Source organism: Urocampus carinirostris, chromosome 4, assembly GCF_059441175.1.
Source record: "Urocampus carinirostris isolate Australia breed hairy pipefish chromosome 4, RoL_Ucar_1.0, whole genome shotgun sequence".
Taxonomy (NCBI): domain Eukaryota; kingdom Metazoa; phylum Chordata; class Actinopteri; order Syngnathiformes; family Syngnathidae; genus Urocampus; species Urocampus carinirostris.
In genome coordinates, this window is record NC_142352.1 from 29,687,929 (window position 1) to 29,714,573 (window position 26,645).

Here is a 26,645-nt window from a genome sequence, read left to right on the forward strand (position 1 = left end):
TGCACCTGTAAATTGGGACTCAAAAAGGGCAACTCGCCATACAAATCTTTCTTGGCTCTATTCAAACTCAGACTCATGCTGTTTTGGGTCAACAGTGCTCACTCATCCTCAACTCAACTTTATTGTCAAATATGATATATGCACAACATACAAAACAGAGGAAATTGCTTCCTCTTCTCAACATGCAAACATACAATAGATAAGGCACAATATAAATAATCGGCTCGCTACAGTTGACATTTCGTTCTGTGTGCATGGTTACAAAGAATGACAATAAAAGTAAATTCTATTCTGTTCTTCTATAAACAATATAGAGAACAAATAGCAAGTTTTCTTATTATATTTTTCTTTTTTCTAAAAATAAATTGGTTTCAAATTAAAGAGAAAATATGCAAATTATAGAACAAATCTAAACAGAACAGTTTTGCAACAATTTGGCAGAGTGTGGAAAGGGCAGGGAGGGAGTTCAGAGTCCTGACAGCCTGATGGAAGAAGCTGTCCTTTTGCCTGCTGGTTCTGGCACTGAGAGACTGCAGTCTTTTTCCTAGCAGCAGCAGGTTGAAGAGGCTGTGAGATCAGTGGGAGGGGTCACCTACAATCCAGGTGGCGTTGCAGATGAGGCTGGAGTTGTCGATGTCCAGGAAAGGCGTGAGAGGGACACAAAGGTTTTAGATCATCCAACCAATTGTAATCACACAATAACAACCCAAGAAAATACAAAATGTAGTTTCAAGATGGTGATTCCATTCAATGAGACACACAAAAAAATAAAACCTACCTGTCCCTATGTTAAAAAGTACAGTATTACCCCTTTCCTGATTTTTGTGTTTTTTGCTTAAGACCAGGACAACTTGCAGATGTTGACAGAAAAAGGGATTCTGATCCTGAAGGAGAATGTCCTGCCATCAGTTCGTGCCCTCAACACTGAAGTGCATGCAGGACGACAACGATAAAAAACAAACCAGCAAGTCCATCCTTGATTGTTTCAAAAACAACAAAACGAAGGTTCTGTTGGCCAAGTCAAAAGCCGCATTCAAATTGAATTGAGATGCTGGGGTGTGAAATTAAAGGGGCAGTTCATGCTAGAAAACCCTCCAATATGGAAGATTTGAAACAATTTTGCAAAGAAAAGTGGGCCAAAATTCCCCCACAGCATTTTAAAGACTCTTTACCAATTATCATAAACTTTGGATTTATGTTATCGCTGCCAAAGGGGGCCTAACTTGCTAATAGGTTCGAGGGGCAATTACTTTTTCACATAGGGCCAAATAGGTTGTTTTTGTTGTACCTTAATAAATGAAGTCAACATTTCAAATCTGCATTTTGTATTTTCTTTGGTTGTCTCGCTGTGGTATTAAAATTGGTTTGATGATCTGCAACATTTGTCAAGTCAAGTCATCTTTATTTGTGACGCGCTTAATCACAAGGAGTCTCAAAGGGCTGCACAGACTACAGATTATTGCAAACCACAGACTATTATACACCATTCCCTGATCTAAAACCTACACGAGGGCAAGGAAAAACTCAAAAACTTCAACATGAGGAAAATGAAGAAACCTTGAGAAGGGACTGCACATGAGGTAATCCCCCTTTCAGGATGACCAGGCTGCAATGGATATTGCATTAACAAATAATACACAGATATTGTCAACATGAAATAAAGGTCATTCATGAGCTATAGAATAGAAGTGAGTTTTAAACATTTAAACATGTCCAGTGAGGTTGCAGATCGAATCTCAGGGGGCAGAGCATTCTACAACATCAGCGCCCAGTTGGAGTACGCTCTCGAAACTGTGGCTCTCTTCTTGGCTCTTGAGATCACTAGTTGACCACCATTTTCAGAGCGAAGGCTCCGGACGGGGTATAGGGAGAAATTAAATCCAAAAGATACAAGGAAGCAAGTCCGTGCATGATTTTGTATAATACCAACAGAACCTTAAAATCACACTTTAAGCTAACAGGGAGCCAATGCAGGTAAATTACAGTACTCGAGACAGGAGGTCACAAACGCATGAATTTCGTGGGTGCAAAGGCTCGTGGGGTAAAAATAGCAAGCGACCCCAGTGAGAATAAGCGGTGCAGATAACGGACGGATGGATTCTCGATTCTCAACGAATGATTTTCAAGGCATGGTTCGAAGAATATCCTGTTTTCCAGCAGATGGCGGTAATGTATCAAATGATCTTTTCTACGGCCAAAATCAAAAGAGGAAGACGACCGTAGCTCCGCCCACTCCACGCCATCGTACCGTTGTACTGTGTGCTCCTGGATACTCGACAAGCTGTAAAGCTGCATATGTTTCTGGATTTTGAAGTCAACTAGTTTGTTTGTTCGGAGTTTGGGTTGTTTTTAAAGCAGCCATGTCGAACAACGACCCAGCCAACATGAAGCTGCCACCTATACAGTCTACAGCTGGAGCTGTTCCGATCCGGAATGAAAAAGGTAAGACATTTATGCTATTTGCTAATGCTAACGCGAAGCCGAAACATCGGTTTTGATCACAAATTGGGAAATCTATGTCAATTGATTAAATGTGCATGACAAAGTTAATGGTTTGTACTATTCGCTGATTTCTCAAAATAATTGATGAATGAATTGAGATATACAGCAAATAAGTTCCATATTTAAGGGTTACATAGAACAGTAGTACTCAATTTGTCTGACTTCAGGACCCACCATCAATTACCTGCACCGCTTATCCTTAGTAGGGTCGCAGGGGTGATGGAGCCCATCCCAGCTATCTTCGGGCAGTGGGCAGGGGACACCCTGAATTGGTTCCCAACCAGTCCTAGGCTCACTCGCTCATTCACACCTAGGGACAATTTAACCCGGCCAATTGACCTGACATGCATGTCTTTGGAATGTGGGAGGAAAACTGAGTGCCCGGAAGAAACCCACGCAAGCGCGGCGAGAACATGCAAACTCCACACAGGAGGTCCGATCTTATGACCTCAGAACTGTGCTGCACACGCGCTAACCACTGCTCCCCCGTGCTGCCCTCAGGACCCACCATTGCACTCTAATTACAACCTGCGACCAAAATCAAATACACTTTTCCATTACTGATATTTTTGAATGAAAATTATCTGCAGTTTAAAATAGACATCTACCTATCTATCTACCTTGGTCATATTTCTCAAGAGGGGTGACCGACAACAAGACAAACTCGTACAATAACAAAGAAAATAAAAGGGAAAAAATAGCAAAAAAACACACACAAAAATTTTGGGACCATGGCCAACCCAATTGCCCAAACACCCAAACAAGTTATGCACCTCGGCACCTAAGTTGGTCATGCTTTCGTCCCTCCAGATGAAAATAGATATAGTATGATATATTCACGCTTTTTCAAAAAAAAGGACCAGCAAAATCGAAACAACTTCTAGTAATAAGATTCCCTTTAAATCTCAATAAACTGCATTTTAACTAAATCCAAAATGCTTCTCTTTAGTAGGTTCAAGCATTTTTAACAGACGCAATCAGACAAGAAATCAAAAATTTGCAAATATGCCAATGTGTATTTTAAGACAACATAAATTATTTACTTTTTAGCAGAGAAACCTCATCCACTGATTGCGATCAATCAACAATACACTAAGGGTGGTAAAATCAATTTCTTCTGTAGCCGTTATTATTCACCAGCTCCAAACAAATTTCACAAAAAAGTACCAATTTAAAATTATTCTAGTCACAAAATGAACTTTTCTTCTAATTAGCTTATCAATAGGTACATATTGAAAACAAAACTTTGTGCTTTGAAAAAAAACTCAGTACTTATTTCCACATTAGCTGCTTGGTGGCCTTGGGGGTATATAATACATATAATTGGAGAACTGGGCATTTTTATTTATTATTATAACTAGCTACTGTTTAGGAGATTCAAATTTCCCTGTTATTTTTTTTCTTGGCATTACTTTGCTAAGCCAAAGTCCCGCGACCCTTTTTTGGGGTCCCGATCCACCAGTTGAGAAACACTGAGATAAAATACTTATGTTTACTCCATTCTGCTGGTATGTTTTTTTTTTTAACTAATAGCAGCTAATATTGACAAGATAATGCTGCAAAATGTTACATCCTTCACTTTGCACAGCATATAATCAACTTTTGTGTTGTTTCTTAGGTGAAATCTCAATGGAGAAGGTGAAGGTGAAAAGATATGTGTCAGGAAAACGTCCAGACTATGCGCCGATGGAGTCATCAGACGAGGAAGAAGAGGATTTTCAGTTTGTTAAAAAGGGAAAGGAAACAGAACCTGAGATTATAGAACAGGAGGAAGAGGATGTGTCTGACCCACGTCTAAAGCGGTTGCTTAACCGTGTCTCTGAGGACGTAGAAGAGAGGTATCACCTGTCCCCTTGGATTATACCATTCTTCTAAACCAGGGTTGTGAACCTTTTCAACCCAAAGAGCCATGAAAACACTTTCTGGGGGAGAGAACCACATCATATATTTTAGGATAAAATTCAACAAAACCGCCAAACCCGCACTGCAGACAAAAATCTGTAGCACATTTTATTACATTGCGTCATGTTTGGTGATTTGATGAAAGATTAATGCCAGAGCCTGTCTCATCAATATAAATAAACCACTTAAATTCTGTCTTCTCCCCTTGGTCACCTGAAAGTGTTGAGACTTATTTTGACTGTCATTTTTGTCATAAATTATAGTTTCTAAACAATGTGCGAGCAAAGTTATTTTGTAAAAATGTCACAAATTACTGCAAACAAGGCTACGACGTATTTACCTATGGCGGTGATTGCGCTGGGCGAGAGAAAGGAGTGCTTGTGCTTTGCGTGCATAGCTCTGCTCATCACTACCGCTCACCTAATCAAACTGCTCTGGGTGCCTTTCGAGTGTTTACAGTTTCCTCTGTGGGTTTTCATCATCAATTGTCTCGACAGTTAACATAGATTGGTTAATGAAATTCCATATAAAGAATTCCTGAGTGACATTCAGCTAAAACGGGGCCTGTTACTGTAACACCCTGATTGTAAACGGTAGTTGAGACTGCCCTGTACTGAAATCGGCTAGGCACCAACCGAAATTGAAGAGGATTTTTACTTTTTTTTTTTTTTTTTTTTTTTTTTTTGCAATGATCGAATTCTATCTCCGAGCTAGATGTACTCATAATAAGATCTTTGTCTAGCTGGCGAGCCATAGGTTCTCGACCCGTGAATGACATTTTGCTCATGAAAAGTCTTATTTGAATCTTATTTCCCCTTTTTTACACAGGCTAGCCAGACATCGACAAATTGTAGAGCCTGAAGTTGTCGCTGAGAGCAGTGAAGAGTCAGATGAAGGGACGTGGCACCCACAAAGGGAAGAGAGCAGCGGGGATGAGGAAGAGGAAGAAGAAGAAGTTGACGATGAGGTTTGAATTTAAAGTTAATTTTATAAAAATACAGTGGGAGACATGATTTAGTTTTCATTGAGATTGAGTACATTCAATCATACTTTTTTCAGTCTGATTCCAAATGATTATGCAGCTCATGTAGGGCTGCAACTAATGCATATTTTCATAATCGATGAATCGGTCGATTTGTTGTTTGGTTTTTTTTTGATTAATTGATTAATCAGGTCTTTAGACCGTTTTTAATTTCCTCCTCTGTATTCAAATATTGAAGTTTTACACAAATAGAAAAATAGTGCAAAAAACCTACAGAATATTCTATAATATAAAAAAATTCAAAAAAATACAATTGTTTGTCAATTAACTTGAGTATTAACAGAAATACATATTATATTCATATTATATTGATCTTACAAAAACAAACAAAAAAATAGCAATACATTTCATTTTATGTGTTGCATTTTTTGAAGTATATTTTATTTTGAGATTTTTTTTTATCTAATACTGCAGCACTTTCTGTTCCCTTGAAAATTGTTAATTGTGTTCCATGATAAAACAGTCAAACACTACAAAGTTGAAACTTTCATGCCAATTTTGTTTCTACTGATGCAATGTTTAATCTTAAGGGTTTTTAAAAAATGTAAGAACTTCTTGGCGCCCCGGCTGTACTAAAGTATTAGTAATCCCAGCGTCACAACGGAATATTGTGCACTCTTATTTGCATTGATTTTAGAACTTGATGACTCATAAATCACTTGATACAATGAATGGGTGATTTAATTAGTTGCCAACGCTTGTAATAATAGATTTTATTGATCATTTGTTGCAGCCCTAGACTTTTCCATAGTCTAGTAATGATATCACTAGTACATTTGTCCTGTAACCTAATATATATTTTTATATGTTTGGCAAAGATGCACCAAATTTCAGCCCAAAAATACTAAAGTGCATTTTCGGTTTCGGAGAAGATAAAAAATAATACTGAAAAAAAAAATCGTGAAGTTTGCGTAGCTGGCTTCACCCGAGAACTGTTTGTGCATGACGCCGCTCCTTTTCATTTCGGTCATGTGAATTTGAACGAAACAGAGCGCTTTCGAAACTGGAATGTCGACGAACTTTTTCTAACAACACGCTTTCTTAAAATTTCATGTGTCCTTTTGCTTGCACTTTTTTCTTAACCGTCAGCCAGACCTAGGCAACTGTTTACATGCTACACTACAAAGCTAGCTACAGTTCAGCAGTTTTAATTTGCGACAATCCATTCATCCCTAAACTTGACTGGCTGTAGTTAAGCTTTGTGCCATGGGGAGTTAAATTTACAATTATATTTTGGGTTGCAACAACAAATCAATAAAATTGACCATTAAAAGCATTGGCAAATACTTTTATCATCAGTTCGTTGTGTCGCGTGATTAATGAGCTACTAGGCACATTAAATCAATGCAACTAAGAGTGCATTGAATTTCGTTGTGACGTCAGAGGTTATAGTACCACTTTGGTTTGGCAGTGCTCGTTGTTTTCTTTTATTCTGTTTTGTGCCTATATTTTAATTTTGATATTTTGGTAACCATTGGTGATCGATCATTTTTTGTTTTGTTATTTCACATATTTTTAAATGCTTTTTTTAAATATCCAAAAAGTACATTATTTCTTTCAAACACGTGCATACATACACACAACTTTATGGGGATGGCGCTTTTGTAAATTTGCACTATTGAAAGAGCTACATTTCTGCAGGAAATTGAAAGGCGTCGAGCAATGATGCGGCAGCGGGCTTTGGAACGCAAGAATGAAGAGATGGAAGTCCTGGAGGTGGAGGAGGAAGGCAAATCTGGAGCGGAATCAGAGTCCGAGTCAGAGTATGAAGAATATACAGACAGTGAAGATGAAGCCGAGCCGAGACTTAAACCAGTTTTCATCCGCAAGTAAGAACTCCTTGTATAATACAGTATAACCATTGTTGACGTCCTTACCGACTTTAGAGTATACGACTGTAAGAAAATAACAACTACAGATCTACGAATACAAACACATAACAAAGAAATGCTCCTAAAATAACGCTCTTCATTGCCATTGTACAAAAGTGTTTTTAGTTTCAGTGTAAAAAAGCGATTTAGAGAGCGGCTAACTATGCACACACTAGCTTTGGGTGTCTTTGAATCGAGCAGGGTCTTCATGATGATTAAAATACAACCGTCCCTAATGTAGCGGTTTCCAACAGGTTGTAGCTCCTGGTCACCCGTTTCATCGGTAATTGATCTGGTGTTAGTGAGATGAAGGCTCAGCTGTGAAGGATTAAGGGCCCGGTCACACAGCCGTTTGCGGCTGAATCACGGCCAGAAATTTCTGCCTGTGAGGCGGACGCTTTGAGATCGCCATACAGACGAGATACAGCAGTGCTTAACACGCGGTCAGAAATTCGCGCGCGGGTGGCAGCGCGAAAAAGTTTTGCACCGCTCAATTCTTTAGAGCGCGGGTACACAGCCTTTCACGGGCGTATCGAGGCTGAATCTGGCCGTGAAGCAAACGCTGTTGGGCGCTGTTGGACGCTTTGAGACCGCCATATAGACGAGATACAGCAGTGCTTTACTCACGGTCGGAAATTCACACGCGGTTGGCTGCGCGAAAAAGTTTTGAGCTGCTCAAAACTTTGAGCACGTGTTAACCGCGGGCGGCACACGAGGTAATGACGCGGAACGACGTGCTCTGGCCGCGGCCAGGGCGTGGTTACACATGGGTAGGACGGGAAATTTCAGCGGGTCATCGTGGGTGGAGCATGGTAATAGCATGTTCTGCGCCTGTATCGCGGTGTTATTACGTGAAATTAGCGTGTTACGCGTGTGACGGTCAAACGCCTTTCTCCGCGTATATACAGCGCAATTTGCCGAGCACACGTCAGTTGTGCTCGAGACGTCAAGGGGTGAACATAGATTCGTCACCGTAGTGACCTCGTCTTAATCCATTTTTATTTCTTGACATTTCTTTTCATTTCATAACAAGATAATAAAATAAAAATGAAAAACTATTACAATAATAACATATTGGCTTCTTCGGTGCCATAGCTTGAAATCTTGATCTTCACGGGATTGTGTCTTGAGCGGTTATGATTTCTACAGCCCGGTGTTATGCCGAGAAATACATCCCTGCCGAGATTTGCATCCCCTCGCTACTACAACCACTTTTACCTCGTTTTATCTCACTTTTATATCACTTTTAGGGAATGTAATGGCGAACATATAACCAAAACCACTTCGTCTTGCATTTGTTGGGAATGTAATACAACTTAAACCATTCCGTCTTTGTTTTTGTTGTGAACGTAATCGAACGGTAATGCACACCGTATATAAAATCCTCCCCCCCTCGCGTGAACGCGCATTCTGCTGAGCTTCCAACAAAAGCGATCATATTCTATATAAAACGCTTATTAAAACAATAAAGCCAGCTAATTATAACAATTGGGAGATCCTAGTCTATATAACGCGTTTATTTAAACAATAAAGTGCAATCGTATTCTACAAAATGCCTTTGTTAACGCGGATGAAAAAGTCACCAACGTCAATGCACGCTTCCAACAAAAGCGATCGCAGCAGAATGCGAGGGAGGGGGGGCGTTGGGTTGCGTAGGAGTCGGATTTGGGCACAACACTGGCTCGGGAGCTTTTATACCCGTGGTCCACACGAGAAAATGACGCGGAAATGACGCGATGAGGAAGCGGAACAGTCGCCGGCGTCTGTTTTGCGGGCATACCACGGATGAACAGCGGGTTGGCCAATTTTGCGCTTTTACCATCTTGGGCAACCAAGGGCAAAAAAAAAAACGCAAAATTTTAGCTGTGATTTAGCCGCAAACGGCTGTGTGACCGGCCCCTTAATGCGGAACCATAGCAGTAGGCTGGACTTGCAGCCCAGCTAATGCTTTCTCTCCGCCACTTCAGTCCCTTCCTGTATCCAATAACAATCCACGGAGTATCTGCTGGTGATCACCATTTATTTTTGCTCTTCTGACTTTCCTGAGAGTCAGATTTAATAGATGAATTTCTTTTCAATGTAACGAGCCACTGAAATAATATCTTTAGCTGTTGTCGTGCTTTGCAGTTTGACTTGGGTGGAATCATTGACAGCATTCACAAGCCTATCACAGTTGTCACACTCACACAACAAACATGCACACAACCTGCCCTTGTGATCGCATTTGCTGTGTGATGTCTGCTACAGAATACAATGCACAATTCGTTGATATAACAATAAATACAATTTGATTCATTATCCACAAAGTATCGAAACCGTGTAAAGTGAACTGATACAGTATTACTGTATGTTACAACTTCCTAGCCAAATTTTAAACTGGAAAAACAGTTATGTTATTTTATAACGTAGCTGTGGTGTCTCAGGTCAATATACTGGACTGTCTCAGAAAATTAGAATATTGTGATAAAGTTCTTTATTTTCTGTAATGCAATTAAAAAAACAAAAATGTCATACATTCTGGATTCATTACACATCAACTGAACTATTTCAAGCCTTTTATTATTTGAATATTGCTGAATTTGGCTTACAGCTTAAGAAAACTCAAAAATCCTATCTCAAAATATTAGAATATCATGAAAAAGTATACAAGTAGGCTATTCAACTAATCACCTGAATCATCTAATTAACTCGAAACACCTTGCGAGGGTTTCCTGAGCCTTAAAAACACTCAGCTTGGTTCAGTAAACTAAATCACAAGTATGGGGAAGACTGCTGATCTGTCTGCTGTCCAGAGGACCATCATTGATACCCTCCATCAGGAGGGTAAGACACAAAAATAAATTTCTCAAAGAGCAGGCTGCACAGAGTGCACTTTCAAAGCATATCCACAAAAAGTCTGTTGGAAGGGAAAAATGTGGCCGGAAACGCTGCACAACCAAGAGAGATGACCGCAGCCTTAACAAAATTGTGAAGAAGAGCCGCTTCCAGAATTTGGGGGAGCTTCAAAGACAGTGGGCTGAAGCTGGAGTCCAGGTATCAAAAGCCACAGTTCACAGACGTGTCCGGGAAATGGGCTACAATAGCCGTATTCCCATGGTCAAGCCACTTCTGAACTCAAGACAACGGAAGAAGCGTCTGACTTGGGCTATGGAGAAGAAGCACTGGACAGTTGCAGAGTGGTCCAAAGTCCTCTTTTCAGACGAAAGCAAGTTTTGCATTTCATTTGGAAGTCAAGGCGCCAGAGTCTGGAGAAAGGCTGGAGAGGAGCAAAATCCAAGTTGCTTGAAATCCAGTGTGAAGTTCCCACAGTCAGCAATGGTTTGGGGAGCCATGTCAGCTGCTGGTGTTGGTCCACTGTGTTTCATCAAGTCGAGAGTAAATGCAACTGTGTACCAAGAGATTTTAGAGCACTACATGCTTCCATCTGCTGAAAAGCTCTATGGAGATGAGGATTTCATTTTCCAGCATGATCTGGCACCTGCCCACAGTGCCAAAGCCACCAGTAACTGGTGCACTGACCATGGCATCACTGTCCTTGATTGGCCTGCTAATTCCCCTGACCTGAACCCCATTGAGAATTTGTGGGGTATAGTTAAGAAGAAGATGAAAGACACCAGACCTACAAATGCAAATGAGCTGAAGGCCGCTATCGAAGCATCCTGGGCATCAATAACACCTCAGCAATGCCACAGGCTGATTGCCTCCATGCCACGCCGGATTGATGCAGTAATCCGTGCAAAAGGATTCCCAACCAAGTACTGAGTGCATCAATGGACATTTTCAAATGTTTGATTTAGTTTTGCTGTTATAAAATTATTTTTTTACTTGGTCTGAGGAAGTATTCTAATATTTTGAGATAGGATTTTTGAGTTTTTTTCAGCTGTAAGCCAAAATCAGCAATATTCAAATAATAAAAGGCTTGAAATAGTTCAGTTGATGTGTAATGAATCCAGAATGTATGACATTTTTGTTTTTTTAATTGCATTACAGAAAATAAAGAACTTTATCACAATATTCTAATTTTCTGAGACAGTCCAGTATTGTAATTGTTTTGTATTTTCGGGCCTCCCAAAATAAAGTTTTGAATGCGTTTCCATCTCAGAAAAGACAGAGTGACAGTAGCAGAGCGGGAAGCGGAGCAGCAAAAGCAAAAGGAACTGGAAGCTGAAGCCAAAAGGCAGCAGGAAGAGCGGCGACGCTACACACTCAAGATTGTCGAAGAGGAGGCCAAAAAAGAGTTTGAGGAGAATAGGCGCACACTGGCTGCTCTGGATGCCCTGGACACAGACGGAGAGAACGAGGAAGAGGAATACGAAGCCTGGAAAGTTCGCGAACTCAAACGAATTAAAAAGGACAGAGAAGCCCGAGAAGTGTGAGTAGAGAATGACATGCTATCCTGAAGACCGTTTGGTTTATCAGTGAAGGATACTGCGACAAAAATCCAACGTTACTGGTTTTTAAACACTGCTCGATCATCTGTTCTGTTGGCAGGATGGAGAAAGAAAAGTCAGAGATTGAGAGATTCCGTAACATGAAGGATGAGGAGCGCAGGATCGAGATCCGCAACAATGGCAAAGTCATCACCAACAAAGCCTCCAAAGGCAAATACAAGTTTCTTCAGAAGTACTACCACAGAGGAGCCTTTTTCTTGGTGAGTTGCAACTCGTGCATTATGGGACATACTGTCTATAGTTGTCGCAATGCACAAGTATACAAAGTAGCACATTTTTTATTTTTGTATTACCGTGTATTCTGCAATATAAGGTGCATCGGATTATAAGGCGCACCCCCAAAAAAGTCTTTTGTCATATATTTTCCATATGTAGGGCGCACCGGACTATAAGTTGGAATGTTAAGAAAACGGTCAGATAGGTCAGTCAAACTTTATTCACCCCTTAGCTTTCCGATGGCCTGCCGGCAGGAAGTCTGATTGTTTAGAAGCAAATACGTATCTCAGTCAAGTACAGTTACGGAGTCTGTACGATGTCACCCGTCACTGAAATATGTCATGCCATATATCATTGCAAAGCTTAAACTCTGGGACATTAAGACCATTTCAAAATATACTCATCATAGAAACCTCATGATCAGTCTGAAACAAGATACCCGAAAACTATAAAGCCGGGGTAGCTTACCAAAGACGTTGTCTCGTAGCCATCACATTCAATGATGATACGCAAGCATGGTCCCCTAACATCCATGACTAGTAAATCCAACTATGTAAAATACTTACGAACTCCAAAACACGGGATAATGCCGAAAAACAGAATAAAATAATCAGCTGAAAAGCATCTCTGCATTGATGGGCGTTGCTAGCTGTCTGTTTTGCCCCATAATCCCCGTTTACAAATATAGACTAGTAAGATTGTTCTCTCTGTATACGAACTTTTGATACACATTTCTTTGGACCAATCGCAGGCTTTGTTTTTACCCCCGCTTAAGCCGATACGGGTCTGTAAATACTAATAAGGACCCGTCTCCTTTACCTACAAATAACTTTAGCCAATAGTGACCAAATGATGATTGACACATTGGTTAGGAAATGAAACACCAGTGTATATTTATATCCCAACATGCACCGTGCACTTCTACAGGGGAAAATCAAATCTGGTTGCTTACCATGGTTGTGAGACCTTTTCCAACTTAATATCGATTCAAAAATAAGGCACATGGTCAGCTTTTCGAAAAATTGAAGACTTTTAAGTGTGCCTTGTAGTGCAGAAAATACGGTAATTGAGTTTAGACAAGATATTCTTCTTCCCACTTGTTATCCTATACCATCTTTTTACACTTCACAAAACTCACAAACCAAAATTGATTGTTGTATTTCTTGCTTTTGTTTAAGAATTGTCAGAATTTACTTTGGGACAAGTTATTTATATGGATTCAAACCATTTTTTATTGTTGTGCAAGCAACTTCCGCCCAACAGGTGATAATTGGCCAGCTCTTAGCACAAGAGGTGTCTTTTCTAAAATCTAAAATAAATCTCCATTTATGACGTTCCGCTTATCCGGGGTTGGACCCCAGGGGACGTCCCAATACCCAGCCACTTCACACGACGGGATCCCGAGGGGTTCCCAAGCCAACCTAGAGACATTCCCTGGGGCCTCTGGTGAGACATGCCCGGAACACCTCCCAAGGGAGGCATTCATGTCACATGCCCGAGCCACCTAGGCTGGCTCCTCTATATGCGGAGAAACGGTTTTAGACTGAGTTCCTTTCGAATGACTAAGCTTCTTACCCTATCCCTAAGAAAGAGCACAGCCACCCTGCGGGGGAAACTCACTTAGCCGCTTGTATCCGGGATCTGCAAAAAAGCAGAGATAGAATGCTGAGGCTCCCAAACCGGAACCCTTCGACGCTACAGCTGCGCCTAGACATTCTGTCCATTAAGTTTCCAAAGAAATTAGTGTGAGGCTTTATTTATTGTTTTAATGTAAACCTGTGGCTGCAAGAGGATAAAAAGGAACCCCGTTTTTTTTACTTGACCTAAAGAATAATGCTCAATGTGCAGCAATGTGCTTTTGATTAGTTTTGAGGAGTTGTGTTGAGGTCATTGAATCACCATAAATTATTTACTCCATTATATAATACCTGCAAAGGGACAATCTTTTTTTTTTGAAGAAACAAAAAATGGTAGCTTGCATGAGTAAACCCCATTGTGTTTCAGGATGAGGAGGATGAAGTATACAAGAGAGACTTCAGTGCACCCACTCTGGAGGACCACTTCAATAAAACCATCCTTCCTAAAGTCATGCAGGTCAGTGTGTATTTCATCTGGTCAAAATGGAAGGAGTGCATTTTCCCTGCAGATTTAAAAAAAAAAAAAACTCGTACTAATGGCAAATTTGGACTTGGCAACTTCTTCAAAGTATTAGTGTTGATTGGTGTTAATGATCTTGAAACATGAAAGTGAATGATTTACTCTCCCAAAAGGTTAAAAACTTTGGGAGGTCCGGACGTACCAAGTATACCCACTTGGTGGATCAGGATACAACATCATTTGATTCCGCTTGGGCTCAAGAAAGTGCTCAGAACAACAAGTTCTTCAAGCAGAAGGCAGCCGGAGTGAGAGACGTGTTTGACAGACCCGCAGTGAAGAGGAAGAAGACCTAAAATGCACTCGGCATTTGACTGGACTTCATTTTTACCCCAATCCAACGTCAAAGACTGAAAACAGTTAAGATTTGTTTAAAAATTGATGTCAATTTTGTGATTTTGACCAAGTATCTTTTTAATTGTTCAGGTGATAAACATAAGCGACAAGCACCACACCACACCTACTTTAATCAAGTTTTGGGGGGCAAATTCACTCGTTATCATATTCATTTTGTACATATTTACCGTGTCGTGGTGATCAGCAAGCTTGTTCTTTTTTTAAGCTCCGGACATATTAGTGAGTTTCCTTTTTTTGTAAATAAACATAAATTTTGCATATGCATTAGAAAACCTGTAGTTCAGCATTGATCCGAATGTAAGGTTTGTATGGGTGCTTGAGATCCTTGAATTGGAATGTTGTTTACAAGGGTTGAAAAGTGCTTGAATTTGGGGGAGTAGCTTGTAAATGCTCGAAATAGTTGCCATGTTTTTCAACAAGTCTGTTTAAAAATAATGCTGACACTGCTTTCTGGTGGATTTGCCATTAAATTTCTCCATTCCCTGTGATTAACTGCAGCTGGTATTAGTTTGTACAGCATTGTTGTATAAAGAGTCATTGCCCCCCTATGGGTCGCGCCCAAGAGGACAGGTGAAGGCTGCACTGAAAACCGGACACTTTGGGATCTTTATTAGTGCAAGAGTTGCGTATACATTTCGGACATTTGTGATGAGCCATGCAAAAAATTACGGTAGTGTTTCCTGTTAGTAAATTGGAATGGGAAAAATGTCCTTTAAATGGGCATGAAAATGGGTCATGGCTTAAAAAGGTGAGGAGGAAATACATTATTTGTGTATAACACGGACCCTGAATTTTGGATTAAAAATCACATGACATTTGGACTTTTCCTTCACTCAAACTAAGGATTGATGGTGACAAACGTAGGATTCAAATCATTTGATGACAACTACGAACACAATACCAACATTATATTTACAATAAATTTCGAATCCGATTAATCATCGGACACACCAGATCGTTTCCCTGATCATGCTTTGTGTTTCAGAACACCTTTTTCTCCTTTCTCTAAAATTTGTCTCTGGTACTGTGATGAAAATCAAATGCGTGTAGCAAAAATACAGTACTCCTGCCCCAGAAACAACTGATTTTAATTCTAACATAACACTTCACACGCCCAGTTTATTCATGGAAAATTCACAATAACCCCCGCCCTTTCAAATCACTTTATTTTCAGTTCTAAAAGATTTAAGTAGATCTCCTTTTTGACTTCAAATGGTTAATCTCTCCTTCACGTAATTTTCATGCCTTAAACTATAAAACTGAGTTACATTTCCAAATTTGTGAATCATTTTGCAGAACTGTTTAAGAATGAATAGTTCAGCATAGATCTAAAAGGAAACAAAGTCAACAGCTCTCCAAAATAGTTTATTGTCAAAAGTTTCCTTCCTCTGCCCTCTAAACAGTTGTGTTCTACTTAAATGAATTGAAGTAAAGAAAAATAATGAAACGGTGGTGCATTTGCGAGCACGTGTTCAGTTTGTCAGCGCCACCAGAGCTTCCACCACGTTGCCCATGTGTTCCCTCAGACTGCGCTCTGCCGCCATCCTCGAAATCTCCATCTCTGACATCTGTTTAACATGACCGTCGCACAAGTTTCAAGGTCACAAAATATATCTTGGAAAAAATGTAATCCCCTACTCAAAATGTCAACCTAAAAATATTCCTCCTGAAAATATCTTGCTATAACATACTCGCAGACCACCTGGGGCAATACTTTAGCTAGGCGCTGTAGCACATAGAAAATGTAAATCGCTGATGATTTAATTAATCTGCCAGTACTCCCTTATTACAGTATGTAACTATACGGTAATCCCTTGTATTGTGGTTTACTTATCGGGGTTTTGCCACAGCGCAGATTTTTTATCATGCATTCTGATTGGTTAAACAGAGGAAGACGCTTTTTATCGCCGACATAGATGGACCTCTCCACCCACGTCTCCAACGTGGTGCCCCCGAGGGACAGCTGACATGGCTGAATGTGACCCGATCTACCGAAATGTGTCACAGTGAGGCAAATATTGAATTTAGTGTTTTGGTATAAATAGGAAGTATAAGAAAGAGTTTAAATGATACCAAAGTCAAAGCTTTATGATGAACTATTTTCAAGATATGGCCATTTAAATGACAGCCTTCCATACAACTTTTTCTGACCTAAGAAAATCACGTTTAAAATTGTGTTTGTTTATTTTAAGTGATGTCCTTCAAATATTTTTACAATTACAAGGGATAGTCTAATTTCAAAGTAAATTTCAACAAAGGAATTTTTACAAACATTTGAATACAGTACACTTGGAAAATAACATTTTGTTTTCTAAAATCGGAAATATCGCACTTTAATTGCAGTTTTTGTTACTTTCCTCATTGATGTGGATTAAAAAACTCAAGGAAAGTGTTTGTCATTTTTCGCTATTTTGAAAGATATACATTTTTTAGATAGATACTTTATTCATCCCCGAAGGGAAATTCACATTTCCAGCAGCATCCCTGAGCTGATAACAATACAATAATAAAGCAAAAAGAATACAATATACAAATACCCAGTGTGACGTGCAAATGCCCACTGTAGCGTGTTATCGGCCTGTAGCCAAACATGGAACGTTGCTATTTGTTACTCGTTTCAGCAGAGCGGGTCACAAATGTTTTTTTTGTATTTGATAATTTTACCTTCCTTCTGATAATTAACATAGTAGTTTACATGTTGATTGCCATTTTAGAAATACATATCAAACTGAGTGCCCTTTGTGCTAAAAGATGGAAGACCCCTCCTAGAGCTACATGCGGATCTTTGGCACTCCCTAGTGGCTCCCTTGCGCTTTTTCAAAAAAATTTGATAATGGAAAAATATACAGTTTCTGTAGGACAGAACCGGAAGGTACATGCAGTTTTTCATAACATCCACATGATTGAGGCAAGGTTTCATAAATATTAAAGTGGATCAGGTCTTTAATTTCTAAAGTTGTGAAACTAAACAGCAAAATCATCTCATCTCATCTCATCAAACAAATAAATGATTCTGTAAATTGGGTTTGTTCTTTAGTAACAAATAAGTAATTAAATTAATAAATAAAAGGTTTTACTTCGGGAGTTTTGACTGTCGCTGGACGTTTTTTAGAACCCGTTCCCGTGAAAAACGGCATAATGTATAAGAATGAATTTTACAGCTCAATGCTATCAAACACAAATGCTAATAAGAGTTAGGCTATTTGTAAATCATGACACCAAAACATTAGATATGAAACTTCTAAAATAAATCTAAAGAAGCTTTAAAGGGACAGTGTGTAATATCTAGTGCCTCCTAGTAGTATAAAAAACCTTTGCTCAGTTAAAAAATAAATTATTGGTTGGAATATTAGGCAAAAATACACAAATTATACCAAAGTTAACTTTTATTAAAAAATAAAAATAAATCAGATTAAGAATGTGTTTCTTCAATATAGTGGAATGCCTAACTTAAGGTCACCACCTTGAAAGTCTGGTATCTTGCTGCTTAGCTGTGCTCTTGGAGTTCGAGCACTTTTAAATCCTTAAAAACAATACAATTCCAGCATTTTCAATGATTTCAAGCACCTGTACGAACCCTGGGTTACACAGGTTCAGATCCACAAATATATGACTTACTCAAAGATCTAAAAATCATAAAATTGTGAATGTGCACGCAAGAAATTCACGAATATATTTGTGGACCTGAAAAATACATATTCGAAACCTGATTTCTTCTTCTAGTAGTACATGAGAATTTGGAAAACTAGCTTACAAAGTCCTTAAAAAGTGCTTGAATTTAACCATGAAATAGGTGTACAAACCCTGTAAACCAAGGGTGTCAAACTCATTTTAACTCGGGGGCCACACGATAGAACAAACACTCTCTGAGGCCAAACGAGTAAATTAGAGAGAAAGAGAGAGGAAAGGAGAGGGTGGGACAAAGAAAAAAAGGGAGGAAGAGAGAAAACAGTGAGCATGAGAACTTGAGAAACAAAAGGGATAAAGAGAAAAATAGTGAAAGAGGGGCGAAGAGAAGGAGATAAAAGAGGACAGAGGAGAAAGAAAAAAAACAAAAAAGGAGAGCATAAGAAGGTAAAAAGACAGAGAAAGAGACTAAGAGGAACAACGAAAGAGAAAAAACAGAGTGTGAAAGAGAGAGAGACAGAGTGGGAGGAAAAAAAAAAAGAACCAGAGAGAAATACAACGTCTTTGTGAGAGGCACCTGGCTTTAGCAACATCAAGTGGACATATTTCAACCTGCAGCCTGTTTTTCTCTTGCGCTTCCCTCAGCGTTATCTCGCGGGCCGGATTCAATCCCTTAGAGGGCCTGATCCGGCCCGCGGGCCGCCCGTTTTGTTTGACGCCCCTGCTATAAATCGTAAACACTGTCTCTTTAAAGCCCAGAACGCACTACATTCAAAATGGACAAAATAAGAACGTAAACAAACCTACAATTAATTCTACGTCTTCTTTCTTGATGGTAACTTTGGCCAACTCCTTCTCTCTGAAAAGACCAAAAAAATCCAAAAATAAATCAACCGCTTCAGGGTTTCACAGCAAACTTCATATCTATAATTAGGTAAAAAGAAACATTTCCATAGGCTAAAGTTGTAAATAGCGGTCCTTGTTGAGAAACATTTCTCCTTGCAATTAAGTCATCTACTTTTATAGTTTGTAGTTAGGAACATGGTTTCTTTATATCTTACCTCTCTTGTTTGGCTTTTTGTTCACGTGATCTTCTGTCTCCAATGACTGACATTGCCTAAAAACACATGAAATACAAACATTGGATCAAATGTACATACTGAAAACACGACAGTGCCTTGAAAAAGTATTCCTTGAGGGTTGACGGTGATTTTTCGGGCACGGCCTTTTTCAAATGTTTTCATAAAGGAATTTGGCTTCATAGTGTTATTTCAGGGTATCCAGAGCTTAAGTTAAATTCAAAACTGTTTTGATGCCTTTTGAAATCAAATTTAAGACCGAGTAAACATAAACACACCATTAAAACATAAACAGTTAATAAAAAGGATGTTTACAGTATATCATGGATCCTCAGTTAATACTGACAGGTAACTACTACCGTAACTCCAAAGAACTCATCTAATACAATCATGAAGCATTTTTATCATAAAGCATCAAAAATGTTTTTTTTAAAAGCAAAACTGCTATATTAATGACCAATTTTGAGTATAGCATCATAAAAACAGGTGCTTGGAAAAAACTGTATTCCCTGGATGTGGACAATTGATAAAAGTCAAGTCGTGTTTATCTGTGATGCCCTTAATCACGAAGAGATGCACAGACTATTGCAAACTACATACTATTATTGCACCATCCCCTGATTTAAAACCTACATGAGGACAAGAAAAAACTCAAAAACCTCAACATGAGGAAAATGAAGAAACCTTGAGAAGGGAATGCACAGGAGGTCATCCCCCTTCCACAGGATGACCATGCTGATGATGACTTTGGTCCAGTGTGAAACCTTTTTGAAAAACACAGCACTGCTATATTTATGACCAGTTTTGAGTATAGCATCATAAAAAAACACATGCTTGGAAGAAGAACTGTGTACTTCCCGGATGTCGACAATTACTAAAAATAACTAGATATTTGTGTTTACATTTTTAAGACTTTCAAAAATTGGAACTAAGGCCTTATTTAAAGTGTAATGAATTCAATATTTCAGATATAATTTTGCCCTATGTTCCGGTCTGGAGCCTTTTATTCATGATCCCAAGAGCCAAGAAGAGATCCGCAGGTTTGAGTGTGTTCTCAATTCGGGCCCCGGTGCTGTGGAATGCTCTTCCCCCTCAGATTCGATCTGCGACCTCAGCAGAACTGTTTAAATCTAGGCTTGAAAACATTTATATTCTATATTTTATGAATGACCTATATTTCATGTTGACAATATCTGTGTATTATTTATCATTGCAACATCCATTGCAGCCTGGTCATCCTGGAAGGGGGATTACCTCATGTGCGGTCCCTTCTCAAAGTTTCTTCATTTACCTCATGTTGAGGTTTTTGAGTTTTTCCTTACCCTCATGTAGGTTTTAGATCAGGGGATGGTGTCATAATAGTCTGTGGTTTGCATTCATCTGTGGTCTGTGCAGCCCTTTGAGACGGTTTGTGATTAAGGGGTTCACAAATAAACGACTTGACTAACAATGTTTTTTATGACTTTTCAAGGATCTGCAGGAACCCTGTAGTTTAAAACCATTCCATTGTAGATTTTGCATTGTGCTTAAAAGTAAGTCCTGTTAGAAGGTGAACCTGCACCCTTTACTCAGGTCTCATGCAAACTCCAACAATTTTTTTTTGACAGAATCGCCCAAAACTTTCCTCTTTCCATCTTTCCAATCCCCAAGGTTTGCAATACTTTAACAAGGCGCCGTAAATGCAGTTTTCACCAACAGAAGAAAAGACAACTGTTCTGAAGTGAGTTGACTACTTTGGATTTGAAGCGAGTGCAAAGAGAATCATCAATGTACTGCCACGTAGAAATTGGGTCTGAATATGCTAATATTACCGTTAGGATTCTGTTAAGAAATCCAGACGTAGCAAACTGTAGATTATCATTACATCATCCCCTGATCTAGAACCTACATGAGGGCAAGGAAAAACCCAAAAACCTCAACATGAGGAAAATGAAGAAATCTTGAGAAGGGACTTCACATGAGGTAATCCCCCTTCCAGGATGATCAGGCTGCAATGGATGTTGCAATAACAGATAATACAGATATTGTCAATTTGAAATATAGATCATTCATAAGGGCTATACAAATAAACACGACTTGATTAGTATAGAGATGCTAACTGAGCAGTAAACAATTTAATGATGACAATCGAGCGTCAAATCAATGAAGCGTTTTACACAGTTAGCAGTGTTGCTGTAGGAAAAACATTTCGAACAGCAACTTTGAAAGCAATTCCGATACTCATCGATTGTGTTAATCTAACCGAGCAACGTCTCAATTACTGTAATGCACTACTCTCCGGTCTCCCGAAGTCCAAAATCAAGAGCCTTCAGCTGGTACAAAATGCTGCAGCGAGGCTTTTAACTGAGTCAAGAAAGTTTGATCACATTACCCCGATTTTAGCTAACCTGCATTGGCTCCCTGTTAGCTTAAGATGTGATTTTAAGGTTCTGTTGGTATTATACAAAATCATGCATGGACTTGCTCCCTTATATCTTCCAGATTTAATTCCCCCCTATGTTCCGGTCCGGAGCCTTCGCTCTGAAAATGCTGGTCTACTAGTGATCCCAAGAGCCAAGAAGAAATCTGCAGGTTCAAGAGCGTACTCCTTTCGGGTCCAGTGCTGAGGAATCCTCTTCCCCCCGAGATTTGAACTGCAAACTCAGTGAAACTGTTTAAATCTAGGCTTAAAACACACGTCTACTCTGTAGCATATGAATAACCTATATTTATTGTTGACAAAATCTGTTTATTATTTGCCCTCGTGTAGGTTTTAGATGAGGGGATGGTATCATGATAGTCTGTAGTTTGCAATAGTCTTTGATCCGTGCAGCCCTTTGAGACTCTTTAGGATTAAGGGCGATACAAATAAATATGACTTGACTTGACTAGCACCGCGACAATGCTGTCAGCAGTAGTCACGTGTGTAAGCATCAAAAACGTCCGTCTTTCCTACCGTCTGTAAGTCGGAACTGGATATTTCTATCTCCTCCGCATAGTCCGTGACCCTTTCCAAATCGGCGGCACCGCTGTCGTGTTTACGAGGCTTTTCTGCGGGTTTGCCGGTGCAGTTGTCCTCGGCTTCCAGGTCCATATCGACATCTCCCTCGGTCGCCATGTTTGCTAAGGCTGTGCTCGTAGTGACGTGTCGTTGAGGAACGGAACGGCTTTATGAGCCGGCTCTCGAAAGTGACGCCTGGGAGCCGGGTTCCTTTCGAAACGCCTTTCCCCCCTCTTGTGATTGGTTAAAATGGATTTTCCGTATTCTTGACTTTAAATTTCGTGAGTATAAAAAGGTTAAAAAAATGTATTTTATTTTATTTTGTGGAAGCAGGCTTGCCATAATCCTTTTTGGAGAGTGGTATTTCCGTAATTGTACTTTTAGTATTTTTAGGATTACTGTATAGTATCACTTTAGTAGTATAAAAGCCTATGGTGGTTCTGTTGTCATTCTATTTTCTTTTCATAAAAAAGGCACATTGTGTTGTAGTTAGCGTCACCTGGTGGTAAAAAACAAAAACGTCATCAATTTGATTAATAAACCATAATTTATCATTTATAATTTATAATTTCCTTTGTATTGTCATTCTTTGTAACAATGTACACAGAACGAAATGTCGATACACCTGACCCGTTGTAGCGAGCCGATGCAGCCGCAGCCAACAGAGGGCGCCGCCATTTTACCAATGTTATAAGTCTTAGGTATGACTCGGCCGAGGCGCGAACCAGCGACCTCCCAGTCTCAAAGCGGGCGCCCTACCATCTAGGCTACTGGAACTATCATGTAAACATGCATTTTTTCAAGGACTTGGCGGTTGAGGATTTAGCATTTATTTGAAATGAGGTGATCTTTACCCAGAGAGTACAAAATGATTGGCTGCTGCCAAGGCTGTTCTCAAAACCCTTCTTTATTTCTTCTTTTCATTCTCTTGCACATCATTTGATTAATTTATTTCCCCCATCACATCCCCCCGCCCAAAAAAAACAGAAAAAATAGGAAGCACTGTCTATTTTATCTTTCATTTTTACTCCTTTTTCTTTCTTTTATTTCCCCTTTCTTCTAGTTCCTGTTTTCTCTTTTTCCTCATATTTCTGGTTTTTCTCTTTTCCTCTCTATTATTTCATTGTTTATCCCCTTTTCCTTTGTATTTTTTCGTTTGCCTGTTTCCATTTCATTATTTTCTTCTCCTTTTTATTTAATTTCAAATTGTTCCCTCTTTTTTCCTTTTTTCTTCTTACTTTGCTTTCCCTTTTCTCAGCCTTTTTTATCTTCTCTCCTTTTAATGAAAGTCTACACAAGAAAAGGAAGGGTAAATAATGTGTTTTGGCCACTTTGAGTTTCCATAGTTTCTGTTCTTCCTTGTGTTTTTAGCACTCGTTTTGCTTGCACAACACTATACAGAGACATTTAGTGGTCAAATATTACACACAGTACCTTTCAAGCAAAATAATATACAGGTTCCCTGTTTTTAAGCACTCAATTTTAAATCTAGTTTTGTCATTTTGTAGTAATTTTGTAGTATATATGAAGTGTTGTTTCTGTACTTGTATATCTGTAGAAGTATTTAAACCACAAGTGAAGAAATGTGTATTGCACCGTCTAATAGTCATGATATCAGAACGATATTTCCCCCCAATATCAGTATAGTCACATGTTGCTGCCCCTTAACGCTGATCTCTGTAGAGCGGGATGAAGCTTTAGCCTGAAAATCCACGGCGACCAGATGATGAAGGTGCTGTATCTGAGTCAGATCAGGAGGCTACTCCTGCTATTGGTAACCATGGAAACCAGTATTATTTGTTTCATGTGGCGGAGAAAACCCTTACCCGTACTTGGCCAAGAAACACCACAGGAAGTGGTGCCCCAATCAGCAGTTAACCGTGAAATATTTTGATTTCTGTTCCCTGTGTTTTTCAGAAATCTTGTGTTTCACATCTAGCTTTTCTTTTAAAACGTAAAGTTTTCGTGTTTTTCAAATGTTATTTGTTGTTGCACTGAAAAGTCCATATTTGTAACTAACATTTTGTTGTTTTTCAGAATGTATGCGTTGACTTTAAAGTCACTTAACTTAAAAAAGGTTTGAATTAAAAAAATGCTGTACATTATACTGAAAAACATTAATGGTAAAATAATTTAGAAGAATGATAGATTTTTTAAATTTTTAATTCATTTTGGCAAAAGCTTTACACTAATATGCTGATTAAAGTGACCCCCCCAAAAAAACCCTTTTTTCTTTTTTTTTTAATCTTTTTTTCCTAGCTTTTTCTTTCCTCATTTGTCTCTTTTATCCTTTTATTTTTTCTCCTTTGTTTTTTTTTTCACTAGTTTTTTACTTCTTTATTCTTTCTTTCTTTTTCCTTTTTAACTTTGAAACTTTTTTCTTGCTTTTTTCTCTCCTTTCTTCCTTGTTATCTTCTTTTTTTAATTGAATCTCTCTATTTTCTTCCCTCTTTATAAAGTAATTTTGTACATAATTTTACATGATGAATGTTAACATATGGATTCAAGCAGCAAAAAAGATCAGAAGAGCCGTTTTGGAGTTGAAAGAGCCGGCTCTTTTTAGTGACACAAGCCCAAAAAGCCGGTTCTCGAAAAAGAGCCAGAATTTCCATCATTATTTGATTGGTTGCACTACGTTCTTCTTCTCTGACAAGCAAGTGTTTACGTCTTAGTTTGACGCTCTCTACAGATAATTTAGTGTAATTGCACCATTTAAAATGGTTTCTTTCTTCCTCTCCTCCCCGTCTTTCGTTCTTTCAAATATCTGAATAATTTTGATAGTTTTAGCAGTTTTAATACTTGTACTTCCCCGTGAATCCAGTGATGATAAGCTGTTGGGAAAAATGAATGAACGCATAACTGTCAATCTCACCCAATTGTTCCCCTTATTTAAGGGTGCGTTGTTTGAGGTGTCTTCAAAAAGTCGAAAGTAGAATATTCGCTCTATTAAGTAGGTGTTAACAGTGTCCAACTGAGTTCAAAGAGCCTTTATAATTTTATTTTCCACCTGACTTATTTGCTCTTCTCTTACTTTTAGCAAAGCTGTTCCAGGCGCAAAACACATTAGGAAAGAGTAGTGGATGGGGTAGTGGTTGACTTAATATTTCTGTATTTCAGTTTTTTTGGGATAGCCAATTTTATGACTTAAAATGATCCCTGTTTTGTTGGATATTATCAAACTAATAGAGAGTACTGGTTTTAAAGTTTGTTAATGAATACTGAGTGAGGATCATTACACAGAGAGAAACGATCTGCAACCAAAAATGTAAACACGTTACTGCTCCTGAACAAAGACCTGTAAATCCAATGTCATTACGGCAGCACAGCCAAAAGGGCTTCTTTGTTACATTGCTGATTTGGTTCGACGCTCCTGACTTTTGCTCTGTAACTGTGGTTGTAGTAGAAGCATTTTGTATTGTTTGCACTATTTGCACTTTCTGACTTCATTTTCTAAATATTGTGCAATGGAAGACATGGTTGTAAAGTTGACAATGTGATATTTATACTGTTGTTACATTCCAACTGTTTTTATTTGTCTTTTGTTGTTTAGTTGTCTTATACCGTTTAAGAGTGAATTTTAGTTATTTAATGAAAAATAAACATTTCTGTGCCTAAAATCTTAGTGCTGTGTTAATCCTAAGTATAAACTAACTTAAATATTCAATGCTAATTACATTTCCAAGCAAAAATGATCGAATCTGCATCGGTCGATACTACCATGTGTTTACTTGGATTGGATTGATACTCAAATTCCCCGTATCAGCCATCCCTACCGGACATAAAGGTTCGCCTGGTAAAGACATCAAACTCTCGAGCCATAGGCTACCCCTGAAGTAGAAGTACCGTTTTTTTTCATCGACCAAGTTGAAAACATTTTGATTCTCTGGCTTTCTTCATTTTCCTCATATTGATTTTCTTAATTTTTTTTCCTTGCCCTCATGTATGTTTTAGATCAGGGGTGGTGTCATAATAGTCTGTAGTTTGCAATAATCTGTGGTCTGGGCAGCCCTTTGAGACTCCCTGTGATTAAGAGTGTCACAAATAAACATGACATGACTTTTTAGATTAGCTGGCTAATTGACCAACTTTCCAAGGAAAATTCCAGGACCATTTTTTCATGATAATTCTACCGTGTCAGAAACTACACAGTATTATCTTTTTTGTTCATGCACACTCAAATGCCTGAAAGGTGTTGAGTGTAAAACAATGATTGGATTACGCAGACTTTCAATAGTCCGGATTACCCATTTACTTCGCAAGTGTTGTTCTTTTTCTGTCTTTTATAAGAGGTTTAGTTGACATTGAACAGAAATAACCCTGTAACCAGTGTGGCCCTTAAGCTCCCCTCATACATTTGCTGCTCTTTTGTCGGGGAACGCTTTTCAACACACTCGACATAATCAGATTAAGAGAGAATAAAACGGCTTTCGAGGAAGTCTAAAAATCACATTGATACACTTGGCG

General features: G+C 38.9%; 2 protein-coding genes across 2 annotated transcripts; one reads left to right on the plus strand and one right to left on the minus strand.

Annotated features, from left to right (window-relative positions):
• Nucleotides 1-2,229: 2,229 nt before the first annotated feature.
• On the plus strand, nucleotides 2,230-15,312 carry mfap1 (microfibril associated protein 1). The gene is made up of 8 exons (XM_088334088.1): nucleotides 2,230-2,442; nucleotides 4,121-4,340; nucleotides 5,233-5,371; nucleotides 7,088-7,275; nucleotides 11,420-11,689; nucleotides 11,809-11,968; nucleotides 13,989-14,078; nucleotides 14,255-15,312. The coding sequence occupies exons 1-8, from the start codon at nucleotides 2,361-2,363 to the stop codon at nucleotides 14,432-14,434; spliced, it is 1,329 nt and encodes a 442-aa protein (XP_088190214.1). The 5' UTR covers nucleotides 2,230-2,360; the 3' UTR covers nucleotides 14,435-15,312.
• Nucleotides 15,313-15,844: 532 nt separating this feature from the next.
• On the minus strand, nucleotides 15,845-22,336 carry hypk (huntingtin interacting protein K). Its single transcript, XM_088334089.1, has 4 exons — nucleotides 22,137-22,336; nucleotides 19,184-19,239; nucleotides 18,930-18,981; nucleotides 15,845-16,063 (listed from the first exon to the last, which is right to left on the minus strand). Exons 1-4 carry the CDS (start codon nucleotides 22,296-22,298, stop codon nucleotides 15,968-15,970), a joined length of 366 nt encoding a protein of 121 aa, XP_088190215.1. The 5' UTR covers nucleotides 22,299-22,336; the 3' UTR covers nucleotides 15,845-15,967.
• Nucleotides 22,337-26,645: the final 4,309 nt, after the last annotated feature.